This window comes from Parasteatoda tepidariorum, chromosome 10 (assembly GCF_982258835.1).
Source record: "Parasteatoda tepidariorum strain Cologne lab strain chromosome 10, Ptep-v5.0, whole genome shotgun sequence".
NCBI lineage: Eukaryota > Metazoa > Arthropoda > Arachnida > Araneae > Theridiidae > Parasteatoda > Parasteatoda tepidariorum.
Window position 1 is genome coordinate 58885829 of NC_141764.1, and position 14014 is coordinate 58899842.

Below are 14014 nucleotides of genomic sequence, written 5' to 3' on the forward strand. Positions count from 1 at the left end.
TTATGATTTTCAGAGGATACCAAATCAGTAAAAAATGCTTTGCATGAAGCCGTTTTTACGATAAAGATTGTAAAAACATTTTGTGTTCGTTGTTTTGAAATACGTTATGGCAACAACAAATGCACCATAAACCATTCCTAAATAGCATGTTTCGTTACCATATTTTTCATTTTTACAAGCCTACCTTCTTAACGCATCCCACTAAGTTGGAATGTTGCCGAGCACCTTGATGTCCGGCTGCTTGATCAAGCCCTCCCACGTAGAGCACGCTACTGGACAGAAGATTAAAGGTTCCAGCTGTCGACCCTCTTTCGGTGTACACGCCGTCCACGGTGATGGAAAACTGCACGAAAAGTTTGAAGAAACTTTTATTTAGTATTCGTAGCAGCACTATTTGTAACACTTAAATGAAACAATTCATCAAATAAATAAAGCTTGGTATATGTCTTTATGTGAGTGATTATATGCAATGAGGAAAAATTTATCAGTTTAAGAAGAAATTAAAACTAAACTTGGACTGATCGTAGTTCGTTTTGTTTATGTTAAATTACAAAGCAGAGTGGCAAAAGAGAATTAAAAGTGATAATTGCTATAAAAATAAGTTTCAAACTGACTTTTTTTTAATAAAAAAAGTATTAATAGTTCCAAAATTAATCAAATTATAGATCTGTTTTTTTTTTGTGCCACACGAAGAAAGGAGGAGAACAATAAAAATATTAGAAATCAAGATTTTTTCTTTTTTTTTCTCGCTCTCTGGAACAATTTCCTCTTTTCGACTTGAAGCCTTTTCAATTTTTAGCAAATTTCCAAAAAAGAGTTTTGACAAATAAATGTACTGTTTTTTTTTGTTTTTTTTTGTTGTTTTTTTGTTGTTTTTTTTTGTTTTTGTTATATTATGAAGAACTGTAAATTAAAGTGCAGATTTTCTTGGCCATAGATGGCGCCACTGGAAAAGAAGAACAATAGCACCCCTCTGCCTAAAACAGGCATACAAAAACAATAACAACAATAAGCAGATTTACGTGAATGAATTATAGTCATGATTTTTTAAAAAAAGTAATGTAAATGTAAGTTTATAAAGTTCTTACAATTCTTAATATATAATTTTTTAATGAACTCTGGTAAGCAAGAATATTTTAATCACTTAGCAATCAAACATAGCTGCATGTTGGTGGTTACCAAATTAACAGTTTTTTTAAAGCCTTAGAATTTTATGACATAATTTAATTTCTACAATTCAGTTTCAAGGTAAGCCTAAATTTTCATGAGTTTTAGGCTTTCTTTTTAGGTACCTCTTAAAATTATAAATGGAAAAAGTAACTTAAGTATGGATAGCTCGAGTTTGATTAAATGTTAAGAAATGCTGACCACAAAAAAAGAATTTTTTCAACTCCAATTTTTTAAAAAAAAGACTAATTTTTAAGAAATTACTAATTTAAAAAAAGTGCAAGTAATTAAGATTGCAACTTATTTTGATTACTATGGCAATCCTTATTATAAGTAATAAATAACCTCAATTTTGTATTTGTTAAATTATTCTATAACTAATAATTTAGTCAATAGATCTTAATAAATTTATTATCTTAGTAAACTTATATACACTGTAAAAACTGTTATGTAATATCTATCTGAACTTGGTGCTGAACACTCTATAAAGATGTTTGTTATTTTAAGTTAATACCAAATCGAGCGTTAATACACATTCTCAGGGACTAATTAAATGCAAACGCGGAATATTGAGAAAGCTTAAACCAAGATCAGATTCATTTGCTCTATTCATAAATTATTTTCGCCAATTTTAGCGTCAGATGATCGAATTGGAAACAGCTAGACGATCTATATATTTTATTTACAATCCAAACTCAAAAAGACGAAAGTTTGATTTCGCATTGCACACGGCAGAACAATGAATATTCACTTCGGTTTTGTTAAATCTAGTTCGAATTCTATTTAATATCCTCTCCGTGCTGTGTGTATTGTAACAAACTAATTTTATTTTAAGAAACAGCGTATTGTTGCAACCTAAATTAATGATTTTATATTGTATCGTAAAATAACTTTTTCTGACTCTTATGTGTATCTTACCTTACATTAGTTATGAATTTTAATTTTAGTTCTAAAAAACAAAAATGGCGGCAGCTATTTTACACCTTAGTGCAAAAGAACCTTTTAGGTATAGTGAAACATCAAATTCCAAAGGTTATTTGATGTTTCACAACACCAAGTATTTTCCTCCATTTTTGTTTAGATACAGTGTAGTTACTGTAGGGGAGAGTGGGGTCAATTGTAACATTTTTTACTTAACTGTTTTTAACTAACAAAAAATCCAATATATTATTAGTATTAATTGACAGAGGAGTAAAGTAGACTATCCTCTACGAGAAAAAAAAACCCCTATTTTAAATGTTATTATATTAGTTATTAAAAATTTTTGACAGTCGTGCACTTGTTACAGTTGTCCCCCCTTATGGGGTCAATTGTAACAGTTCATAAATTCAACTAAAACATAGTTAATTATACATATTACCATAGTTGTGATATATTTTTTTATTGATCAAAATAGTAGTGATATTTTAGGAGTAAAAATAATAATGAGCAGAGACCTCAAGTGTTAAACTTTTAACTTTAATTGGTTAAAAATTTTAATTTATGCTGTGAAAGGTGACAAATGAAATAATGCACATGCAACGTAATATAAATGATATAGAAAACTATTGGTGGTTCTTAAAGAGTTAAGTAATGGTTTGTAAACATAAGATTATTTATTTTCAGCTGTTACAATTGTCCCTTTACTTAGTGTTATAATCGTCCCCAAGACGCCATTTCAGCTTCATTTGTTAAAAACAATACTAGTTAATTAACAAAACTAATCTTTCTTTTTATTGAAATGTTAATTAAGGTGTCCACTTGCATATTCGGTTAATAATTTTTATTTGTTTAAACAAAATTACTTTGTTGTATAGATGTAACTCTTTCAAAACTGCATAGAAATGATTACCAGCAGGGGTGTACATGTAGATTTATTAAATACACCTTGTGCGTCACCTAGGAACCAAATGTAGAACCCGACACTCGAAAGTCTTGCTCTATTACAATCGTACCCTGTTACAATTGTTCCCACTCTTCCCTAATATTAACACCGCAATAAAGCTATATATGATCAAATTTGTTTAATATCTGTATATATTTCATTGAATTGATCAAAAAGTTGGTGAACCAAAGTATAATCTAATTTCTGCTAAAATAGATCATCAATTAATGTTCATGCGTTTAATGATCAATTGGTTTTCATGCGTCTTTTTATATTAAATTAAAATTTAATTTAGCTTTTTTAAAAAATTGTTTTTTTTTGAAATTATATTATAATGATTTATTAAGCATGTTAAGATATAATAATTTTAAAATTCCTTAAGTATGCATGGTAGTTATGGCTATTGATTAAAACAAAAGCTTTTTTTTTCAAACAAAATACAAAGATAGCGTGACAAATCGCTAAATAAGTGATAAAAACTCAAATTAGATTTTTAAACATCTTTAGTCAAATATGTTCTATATTTTATTCTATCATGCCGATTTTTTAATGAGCAAAAATAAAAAAGGAACTTCAAAATATTTATTTTAAAAATGTTAGCTTAAAGCTTAGGAAAATAGCTACTGGAACTAACGCTTGAGAGTCATTGCATGTTCAAAATTAATAATTGTAATTTAATTATTTTAGCATTATTGAATTAATCACGCACAACTATCATTATGTTTGACAAAAAAGCAATAAAAATATAAAAACACGCTAATAAACATAGAAACATAACAACATTGAAGATGATTATTATATGTAATTTTTTAATGAATTTTTCTTGATTTTCGAAGAATGAGTTAGAATTCATAAAAATAAATGATATTATTACTCGCAGCTTCTACTGCGAGTAATATTACTCTATTATTTATATAAATTAAAGTATTTTTTCCTAAATATATATTTCAAGCGGGAAAAATAAACAAAGATAATTAAAAAACAATTTACCTTTTGCTTACAAAACCTATTAAATGACAAACATGAAGTTCATAAAAAAGCGGAATAATTTGATGCATTATATTAGATCAAATTTAGCAAATAATAGATTAAATGTTTTGTTTCATTTTCAGAGCAAACGTGTAGGCATTATCGTCTTATTATAAAAAAATGACAATAAATACATCACAATTGCGTGCTTTGTCTGAGCTATAGAGTAGATTTACAATTAGATACATTGTTATTAGTTATTATAATTATTATTTCTGATAGTACAGAAAACAAATTTTCTTTCGTGAATCTAATAAAAAAATATTTTCCGTAATTTAATTCTCAATATTTCTGAAATTTTTATCGAAATTGTTAATTTGAAAATTTTTTTTTTTTTTTTTCATGGAAGTCAAAATAATACTAAAAATCATTTATATGATAAAAATTTTCTGATTAATTGCAAAAATACAGTTTTTTTCCTACTGAAATAAAAAAATACGATTAATAATATAAATAAAAAAGAATATAAGACAGATGAAAACTAGTGCTATCCAACAAATTTTTCTAAATAGCAAAATTGTTACTGAATGTGAGAATCATTTGTAAAGAGTATAAAACTGGCGTAAAACGCATGATTACTTATACAAACTTCTTAGGATGCCATATGCCGCAAAAATGCAAATACTTGTTGCGGCAAGAGCGAACTTTCCTTCATCAGGTAGTTAGAAATAACAGTGATAGAAAAATTGGATGGTAGAAGTCGAAGTACGAATGAAAGAAAATCAACCAACGTAGAGGAAAAAATAATGAGAGCAAAGAAGCTAAACGAAAACGAGGAAAAAAAAGAAAAAGTGGGAACTTCATATTTGTCCCCATTTACAATATTCGTCTTTTTTTTTTTTAAATGGCTAAATTTTCCTGAAAAAAATTAAGTTTAGAGTTTTTTTTTAAATGATAATTATTCGTCTGAACATGAAATATTTTCTTTAAATTTAGCCATTTTTAGTCACAAGGACAAAATTGTAAATGGGAAAAAATGATTCTCGAGTTTTTATTCGACGCGACTTGGAAAAATTTGTTTAAGTGAGTTTAGTTCTATCTTGTACTCTCTTCTTCTAATTTTTGCTTCTAGTTCTTTATTCTTCCCTATATAGGTTAAATTTCCCTATTCATTTTCCTATAATCTATTTTTCACTTATAGTCATTTCTAACTGCCTGATGAAAAAAAGCTCGTTTGTTTTAAAAGGCTGCATTAAATTATTCTGAATATATTACCTTCATATTCTTAACGAAGATTCAATTTAATAAAAATTGCTTCCACCGTAAACATAAAACAATTTATGCTAATTCAATTGAAGTATCTATAAGACTTTTATTAATTAATTATTTTTTTCTGACTTCTTTTTAAAAATTGTTAAAAGCTGGTTTTAAAACAAATCATCGCATATAATCAACGTCGTTTTTAGCAGTTAAATCATTACAATATTTTAAAATATGCGAGTAAAATCTTTTGTAAAGCATGTTTTTTCTAGTCCTATAAACATTAAAAGTTAAAAAAAATGATTTTATTTCGATACTTAGAAAAAGAACTATGTAAAAAAAAAGTACAAAAGAAAGAATTTTTTTTATAAAAAAAAATGTTGTAGTATAATGGATCATGTTATTTTCAAATGTTTTCCAATTAAATGCTATTATTTTTAAAAAACAAAACGTTCACTTTAAAAGGCATATAATTATTGCCGTTTATTATTTTTAAGTAACTGAGAAGTCCCAAAGAACAAAAAAAAATATTATTTTTATACCTATGACGTTTTTGAAAAAAAAAATTGGGGATGAAAATCATAAATGTAATATTAATATGTATACATTTACTAATAAAAAATAATATTTTTTCAGGTTTTTTTAAAAAAAAATGTACTTAATGAAAAGTGAAAACGCTAGTATCTAATCTCTTACTTTTTTCTTACTCAGCAATTTCAATAATTTTTTAATGGAAAACAGAAATGACATTTTTTTAATACTAAGTTTTAAAATAGTGTTAGTGTCTTTCTTGAAAATAATTAGCATAGAATTTTTGCATATGCGGAGCGTTCATCGAAGCAAAAGTGACACCTAGAAAAATTGAAAGTTTGTGTGATTACAGATTTTGAAGTCTTTAATGCCTGATTGTTCTTTGTTCTGTCTTTTTTTTTTCTGTTTTTGTTTTATATTAAACTTTGCTCGAATAAAACGTTTCTTGTCTATATGGTAGAATTTTGATAAACGTATAAATTCTTAAATTTCGTGAAGATGAAATAACTCCACCTGCTTGTTCGCAAAAAATAGAGTTAAAAGAGGAGTTGAACACGATCAGGTTTTTAATGGTATTTGAAATGTAATGATCCAGAAATTAATGAAATTATCAGGAAGACAGATGTTTGAATGTCTGGGTCTAATCAATATTCATCAATCATATGGTATTTAAAATGTGATGATCCAGAAATTCATGAAATAATCAGGAAAATAGATGTTTGAATGCATGGGTCTAAATAATATTCATCAATCAAATTGTATTTAAAATGTGATGATTCAGAAAAAAATAATGAAATTATCAGGAAGACAGATGTTTGAATGCCTGGGTCTTAACAATATTCATCAATCATATGGTATTTAAAATGCAATGATCCAGAAATTAATGGAATTATCAGGAAAATAGATGTTTGAATGCTTGGGTCTAAGCAATACTCATCAATCATATGATATTTAAAATGTGATGATTCAGAAAAAAATAATGAAATTATCAGGAAGACCGATATTTGAATGCCTGGGTCTAAACAATATTCATCAATCATATGGTATTAAAAATGCGATGATGCAGAAATTAATGATATAATCAGGAAAATAGATGTTTGAATGCTTTGGTCTAAACAATATTCATCAATCAATTTGTATTTAAAATGTGAGGATTCAGAAAGAAATGAAATTATCAGGATGTTTGAATACCTGGGTCTAAACAATATTCATCAATCATATGGTATTTAAAATGTGATGATCCAGAAATTAAAGAAATTATCAGAAAGATAGATGTTTGAATGCCGTGGTCTAAACAATATTCATCAATCAACTGGTATTTAAAATGTGATGACCCAGAAATTAATGAAATTATCAGAAAGACAGATGCTTGAATGCCTGAGTCTAAACATTATTCATGAAAAATATTGACGTATTAATATAGAGATGAAATAACTGTTTTAATCTGAGATTTGAAAAAGAGGAAAATTTGCTCGAAACTGGGGGTGGAAGAAATCGTTCATGTAAACAAAATGAAAATTAAAATGAAATCTCCATGGGGAATGGCAAGAATGATTTTCAAAGAGTCAGATTTCCTGATTGGCATACGGCAAATACACAAAGCTATCTTCTTTAAATATCGATAAATATCAAATATTAAATTTATATCGATAATAATAAAATGAAAAGTTGGTCTGGGTGTGTATCTGTCTTAAAACTTTCGAATCATTTATAGTGGAGTCCTGAAATTTGGACAGTAAGTGAAAAGAGGAATTCTCTCGTTGATTTCAAAATTCTTTTAAAAAATTCAATTAGATCATTCTGGAATGATGTTTAAAAAATGGAATTTTCTCATTGGTCCGGAGCTAGCGATTGTTTTAAATTAAACTACAGACAATTCTGTTTCACCAAATACACTAAAGATAACTCTAAACTAAAGTTAAATATTCGTTTTCTTATAGCTCTCATTAATCAAAAACGAAGTCCTTCAATGTTTAATTATTTTTTATTCGTAATGTCCGATATACTCAATGTTCCATGTGAAAATCGGAGCAGAGGCAGACTACGTCACCAAATTAGTATTCCGAAAGTCTTTTGAAACCACTTGTTTATTTTCTTTATAGTTATGCTTTTAAAACGTGAAACTAAATAATTTAAAAAAAAGGGAAATTGAAATATTAAAAAATAGTTATGTACAGAGAAAATTAACAAAAAATATGCTATGTAGTACAAAGCTCAAATAATGGAGAAATGGTTCTAATTTGTTTTAGAGAAACGCAATCAATCACCTTAGTTTTCTTGACGTCATTGATGCTAATTGATTCAGTTTTAAAAGGTACCAAAAGAATAATATAGCAGCAAGTCATTGAATAAGAATATTTTGTTCATACTATAATTGTTCAAACACTCTGCAGTTTTAATATACATACTGTGGAACGAGATTTCTTAAGACTCATCGAAAGGTGTTAAGTACTGGTGAAAATGACTTGTTTGGGGGTAAAGTTTGACACTCATGAGTTGACCTCGGGAAACTGCCTCAAACCAAAAGATCGCGAATTCTGTTAATCTTTATTTTGATGGAAGGCTTTTTATTTCGAACTGCTAAAAACATGTTTTACCAAATGTTTTTCCCCCAATGACCACCTGGATAATGACCTAGGTCATACAGGCACCTGAAGGGCAGATTTGTTGGCCACTCTTCCAGGGGCACCATATTAGGTGGGCCAACGTTGCTCCCACAGTAAGGACGGATAGTACAGAGAAGGAAAGAACACCCATGCCTTGCCCGGGATTCAAACACGGAACCTTTCTGATGCAAGGGCAGTTCCCTAATCCCTACAAAGGCCGGTCGGCGTTTTACCAAATGCAATAACGTAAAGTCACCGGAAAGAGCAAAAAATAATAAATAAAAGAAACGGAGTTATATTTTAGCTCTATTTATTGTGTTGGTCTTCAATTCTGTGCATGCTTTTGTGGTTTTGTTCAGTATTGATTTATTAATTACTTACTTTTTTTCAACTCGCCAGGAAAATGGGTATTTATCTAATAAAAAAAATATAAACTTTTTCGCATTTATTTATTTAACTGTCTAAATCAAACTGGTTTGAAACTCCTACTAATTAACTAAGTCCTCGCAATCAGAGATTTCAAATCTTACAAAAAAAATTATTTAGGAAATAACTAAAACACCAAAATATGCACGACTTACACGATCAATCAGATCTGACGAGTAATATCTTTGATTAATTAGCAAAAGCCTTCTTTTAGAGTTTTATCGATATCAAGAATTCTTGTCACAAAAAACAAATGTTTGAAGTTACTTCGAAAAATGCCAGATTTTTTGGCATTTGTAAGCTATTTGGCTTTCATTAATCATCTTAATTCGCAGAAAACGTATCTCTAAACTCACAAGAGAATTGAATTTTTTGAAGTGCGCCATCTATCTAAATAAGGAAATGGAATAAATGACTAAAGAATTTTTTAATGATTGATATTAATGCCACAAGCATCTGCATTCTGATTTCAAAATCTTCGGATTTAAAAGATATTGTTTTCCAATTGTTAGAAACTTTTATTTAAATTTATACCCTCTCAAAAATTTATCGTGTTTTATTTACAACTAAACTTTAATTAAAGATTAATATGGATTCCACGTTGAATGAAAACTATATAAAAAAACTTTTTTTAAATAAAAGGAATTAAATTTTGTATTGTTATACTTAAACAATGCCGCTTTCTATCGTTATTGTATTCAGTATTGCATGAGTTGAGCTTTTACGTATTTTGACAAAATTTGTGAAGGACATAATTTATTTTTAATTTTTGAATAATAATATCATGATTTTTAAATCACAATACCATGAATATTTGAATCACAACATCATCATCTTTAGGCATTTAGTCGTACCGTAATATCATGTAATCATGTTTAAAGATTAAATTACAGGTTAATAGGGTGCAATTCAGAATCTAGGTAAAGTTACAATGAATTTAAACTCTATTATAGTTCAACAGTGTTCGAAATTTATATTGTTGAATTTCTTATTAAAGAGAAAGATTTCGTACCAACTTTTGCAAACTTTAAATTCAGTTTTCTCAAAATAACGTTTTCATACTTGCTGACAACATATTTATTCAACAGAATTTTTTCGGAAATTGGGCACTTGCATATTACTAGTGGACAGTCCAGGAGAGTTCTGTGGGTGGAAGATGCGTAATTTTGAAAGCATTATCCCTTCGATCTTTGATTTTCTTCAAATTGAAGACCGAAACGGAAGTTTGGTTTACGTTCATTTTTCACAAAAATAAAGATTGAATAGCCATCTGTTACTTTTTGAGAATTACTAAATTTTGACAATTCAGTAGCGTGGAAAACGGATCCCCTCAAGAGTTATTACACAGTGAAGACAATTCATACTTGGGAATGGTTCCTGCCCAAGGGTAAATCATGTAAGAACGAAGAAAAGCATAATGGATAAGATCACGGGAATACTATGAAGAAGTATTAATTGAGGAATAATTCTGAGGAATAAAAATGGTTTTTTTCCAAACCAATTTTCAAATTTTATTTTTATTTTTAACATCGAAAATTGTAATTTTTTAAAAATGTTTAGGATATGTAAATATTATCATACACTACCTATAAGTATTTGGACTTGTGTGATTGAAAAGAAAGACAAACTTTATTCATAATAAATAGTTGGTAGAGCCTCCACGAGAGACAATTACAAAGTGAACCCTCCGGGGCATACTTCCCACAAGTCCTTGTATGACGGCTAGTGGCATTTTCTTCCATTCGGCTTGGAGAAGACATGTAAGTTCCTTCACCGATTTTCGACGGATAGTACACCCCTTAATTCGGCGATGCAACTCGTCCCAGAGGTTCTCGATAGGGTTCAGGTCTGGGCTCTGGGCAGGCCAGTCCATTCGATTAGCCCCATTCTCACCATACTAATCCTTGGTGACCCTCTCAACATGACAGCTGGCACTGTCTTCCTAGAAGTAACAGGGGTCCACCCCGTAAAACTTATTAACAAATATATTAACAACGCAGGAAGCACATTGTCATCCAAAACAGTGGAGTAGGCATCTTGCATGGGACTAATGCCGATGTTGTTCCCTACACGATATATACCGGTGGAGGGCGTGACATATCTCAGGACCGCAGATATAGTCATTTGCATAGGTGCCAAAATGCAGGGTTATTTATATTCCCTCCGGGGTTTCGAAGCGTTATAGTAAAAAAACGAAGACGAATATGGCAAAAAAGAACATATAAAATTATTCCGAAAGTATTCAAGTATTAATTTAAGCAGTTGCTGGTAGATGGCAGTAACGTGTACTACTGAAGCCAGTTGTAGTAAAGAAAAATGGCGTTTACAGGCAGAGGGAATTATGAATAACCCTGTACTTATTGGTAGATAGTGTATTTGTATATGCTTTAATTTTTATGATTCCAATCGAATGCTTGCTTTTGTAAGTTCTGAAACCTTGAAATTCGTGTTTCTCAGAATCAGTTTTCATGGACATAAACCGTTTTTTCCCTTGGCCTTCAATTCGTGGTACTGCATCTCGAGTTGTCTTCGGGATGAACATCTGACAGCTACCATCTTATAATTCTAGTGCGATTTCAAGAACTAAAACAATACTAGTGTAGTTCTTTTTCTGCACGTATGATTTGTTTAATTGTGTTTATGTTTTCGAACTAATAAATCAGAATTAATCTTATGAAAAGAATAGAAAATAAACCTTAGTTAATTATTTAACGATAAATTGCAAACTCGATAAAAAAATTCTAAGTGCAACAAATATTAGATTAGTAATATCTGCTATTTAAAAAAATCCAATTAAAGAAACTTAATGTGGAAATTTAAGAATTTATTTCTTAGGACATATGTTTCTTTGAGAAAACCGTGATAAAATTTATTTTATTTTATAACACGCACGTCAGTTTAAAAGTAGCTTTGTACTCATGTTTATTTCAAATAATATTTTAAAGAGAATTTTTTAAAACATATATGCTGTAACGCTATGCAAAAGAAATGAATTTAAACTAAAATATACCGTTAAGTGTTGTTGTCTCGTCTATGTGAGTAATAAATATTACCAAAATTTGGAGTATGAGTTTTGTGAGCTCTGGCTCATGAGGATTGTGTAGAATGCTGATGTGCTGAAGCAATGCAGTTAGAATGACCTGACAGTTGAAAATCTCTTACTGCGTTTATTCATTTTTGGGACAATGCTGGAGTGTCTAGTGGTACTGTCTGGTGTCCTTGAAACGTCATATTTGTAGTCTTACTATGATGGATGAGAGGTTTCTATGATAGTTAAAATCTGGAATGAAAGTTTTTTTTTAAAAGATTTCTTGAAACTTTTGCCCTTGGCAACTGCATTGGCGTCTGCAGAGGTGACGTTGTTGAGTTGATCTAAATATTGGGCTTATTTTACACACATTTCCCTTCATTGTTACTATCATATAATTATTTGTACTTGAAAATTGTTAAATAGATCAATAGAGTCGTGGTGCTCAGGGAATAGAGCACTCGTCTCTCAAAGAGGTGACAGGATTCGAATCCCAGGGATGACTGGTCGATATGAATTTCACACCAGGCTTGCACTAACTATTGCGCTGACGAAAATATCCTCCGTTGTAGACAGATCATGGGTTAAAGTCTCTTGCCGTCAGGCTAACCATGGAAGGTTTTCATGGTTTAAAAATTGCAAGGCTATGAGGTTGAACATAGATGAACGTAAACTCAGAATTGGATCAGCTGTTCAACGACGGTTATAAAATAAAATAAAATAACCTGATGCTTGGAAATTTAATTTGTCATAATATTATCAGTTATCACGACATTAACAAAAATAAACCTTCACCCAAAATAGGTTATAAATTATGTAGGTTCAAGTGGGGAGATCCTTGGTTAAAAAAAACGAAAATACATCGATATCTCCGAATGCATGATCAATAAAATAGCTAAATTTCACTTGGAGTAAGTATAAATAGTGGCAGTGAAATGCAATAGTCAGAGTTTTTAATAAAACAGAGATCACTGTTGTTAATCGGTCATATTTTCCATCGCCTTCAAGCTATTCCCTGATATCGTGATAATCTGAAAGTGAAACGCAAATAAATTTTAAATTATTCAAATAAGTAGTTAACTTGTGTGAAGAACTGCAGAATAATTTAACCTATACGATCTAACCTAGAAAACTGTGCAACAGAGTATTATATCACTCGACTAAAGAAAACCACCCGATTTCGATGCACTTGGTTGAAAAGCCACTAAAAGACATCTTCTCAAGGGAATGGAGTCCCGCAGTGGACTTATCGTTAAGACACGGTTCCCAGCAGATCACCGAAGTCAAGCATCACTGGCTGCGGTCAGTGTGCGGGTGGGGACCACTTGGATCAGCCTGCGTAGGGACCGAGGGTATGCGGTATTGGTCCTCGTTAAACTGTTCTACCTTAAAGTGCTTGACTTCGCGTGCAGGTCGTCGGGCTACCGAAGCGGGGGTGCCATCCCCTCTACAGAGGATCAAAATTGTGATGCCATGTCTTCGGATCATCCTCTGGGATATTTCCCAGACCGTCGCCAATAGCCCATTGTGCAGCTCTAGTGCGACGTAAATGATCAACAACAACAACAACAAGAGAATGGAGTGAAGAAAGTGGTTGAGTGAGTTGCCATGACGGTAGTGTATGATACTACCTATGAATTCCAAAGTATTTCTGTGATTAAAAAAAGAATAGTTGATTTGTGGCTAAGTTTTATTTTGTCTAATCACGTTTGAATTGTAGACTGTGGTTAAGTTAATTAATCTAGTAGTGCCATCTAGTGTGAGAGAAGGAGAGTACTAGATTTTGTTACTCAGATTGCTTCATGGGGATGTAGCGATATGTATTATGTTATTATTTATAAATGCATAAAAGGTATGGACATTCCTTAGCCTGGATCACCAATAGAGGGGGACAGTTAATTGTGTCAATGATGGAAGATAACTGCACAACAATGCGTTATGCTTCTCGGCTAAAGTTGATTTCCTAGCCTCGGTAGATTATGTCGCTTTGCGAAGCATCTCCATGTGGTAATATTAAAAAAACTATAATAATATGCAAACTATAATGTACAGAGAAAGCACCTTCAATCGCATGGCATACCAGATATTATCAGTAAAACAGTTTTGCGCTACATCAATAAATTTTTATAGTAAAAACGATTATAGATCTGTTTTTTTTATTTT

The 14014-nt window shown here is 30.4% G+C and overlaps 1 protein-coding gene across 1 annotated transcript in view; it reads right to left on the minus strand.

The window, feature by feature from the left end:
- Positions 1 to 14014, minus strand: part of LOC107455130 (neurexin 1) — a 287365-nt gene that overhangs the window by 87998 nt on the left and 185353 nt on the right. Inside the window, exon 5 of the mRNA XM_043044530.3 lies at positions 185 to 343. Coding sequence (XP_042900464.2) covers positions 185 to 343 — 159 coding nt within the window. The remainder of the gene's footprint in view (positions 1 to 184; positions 344 to 14014) is intronic.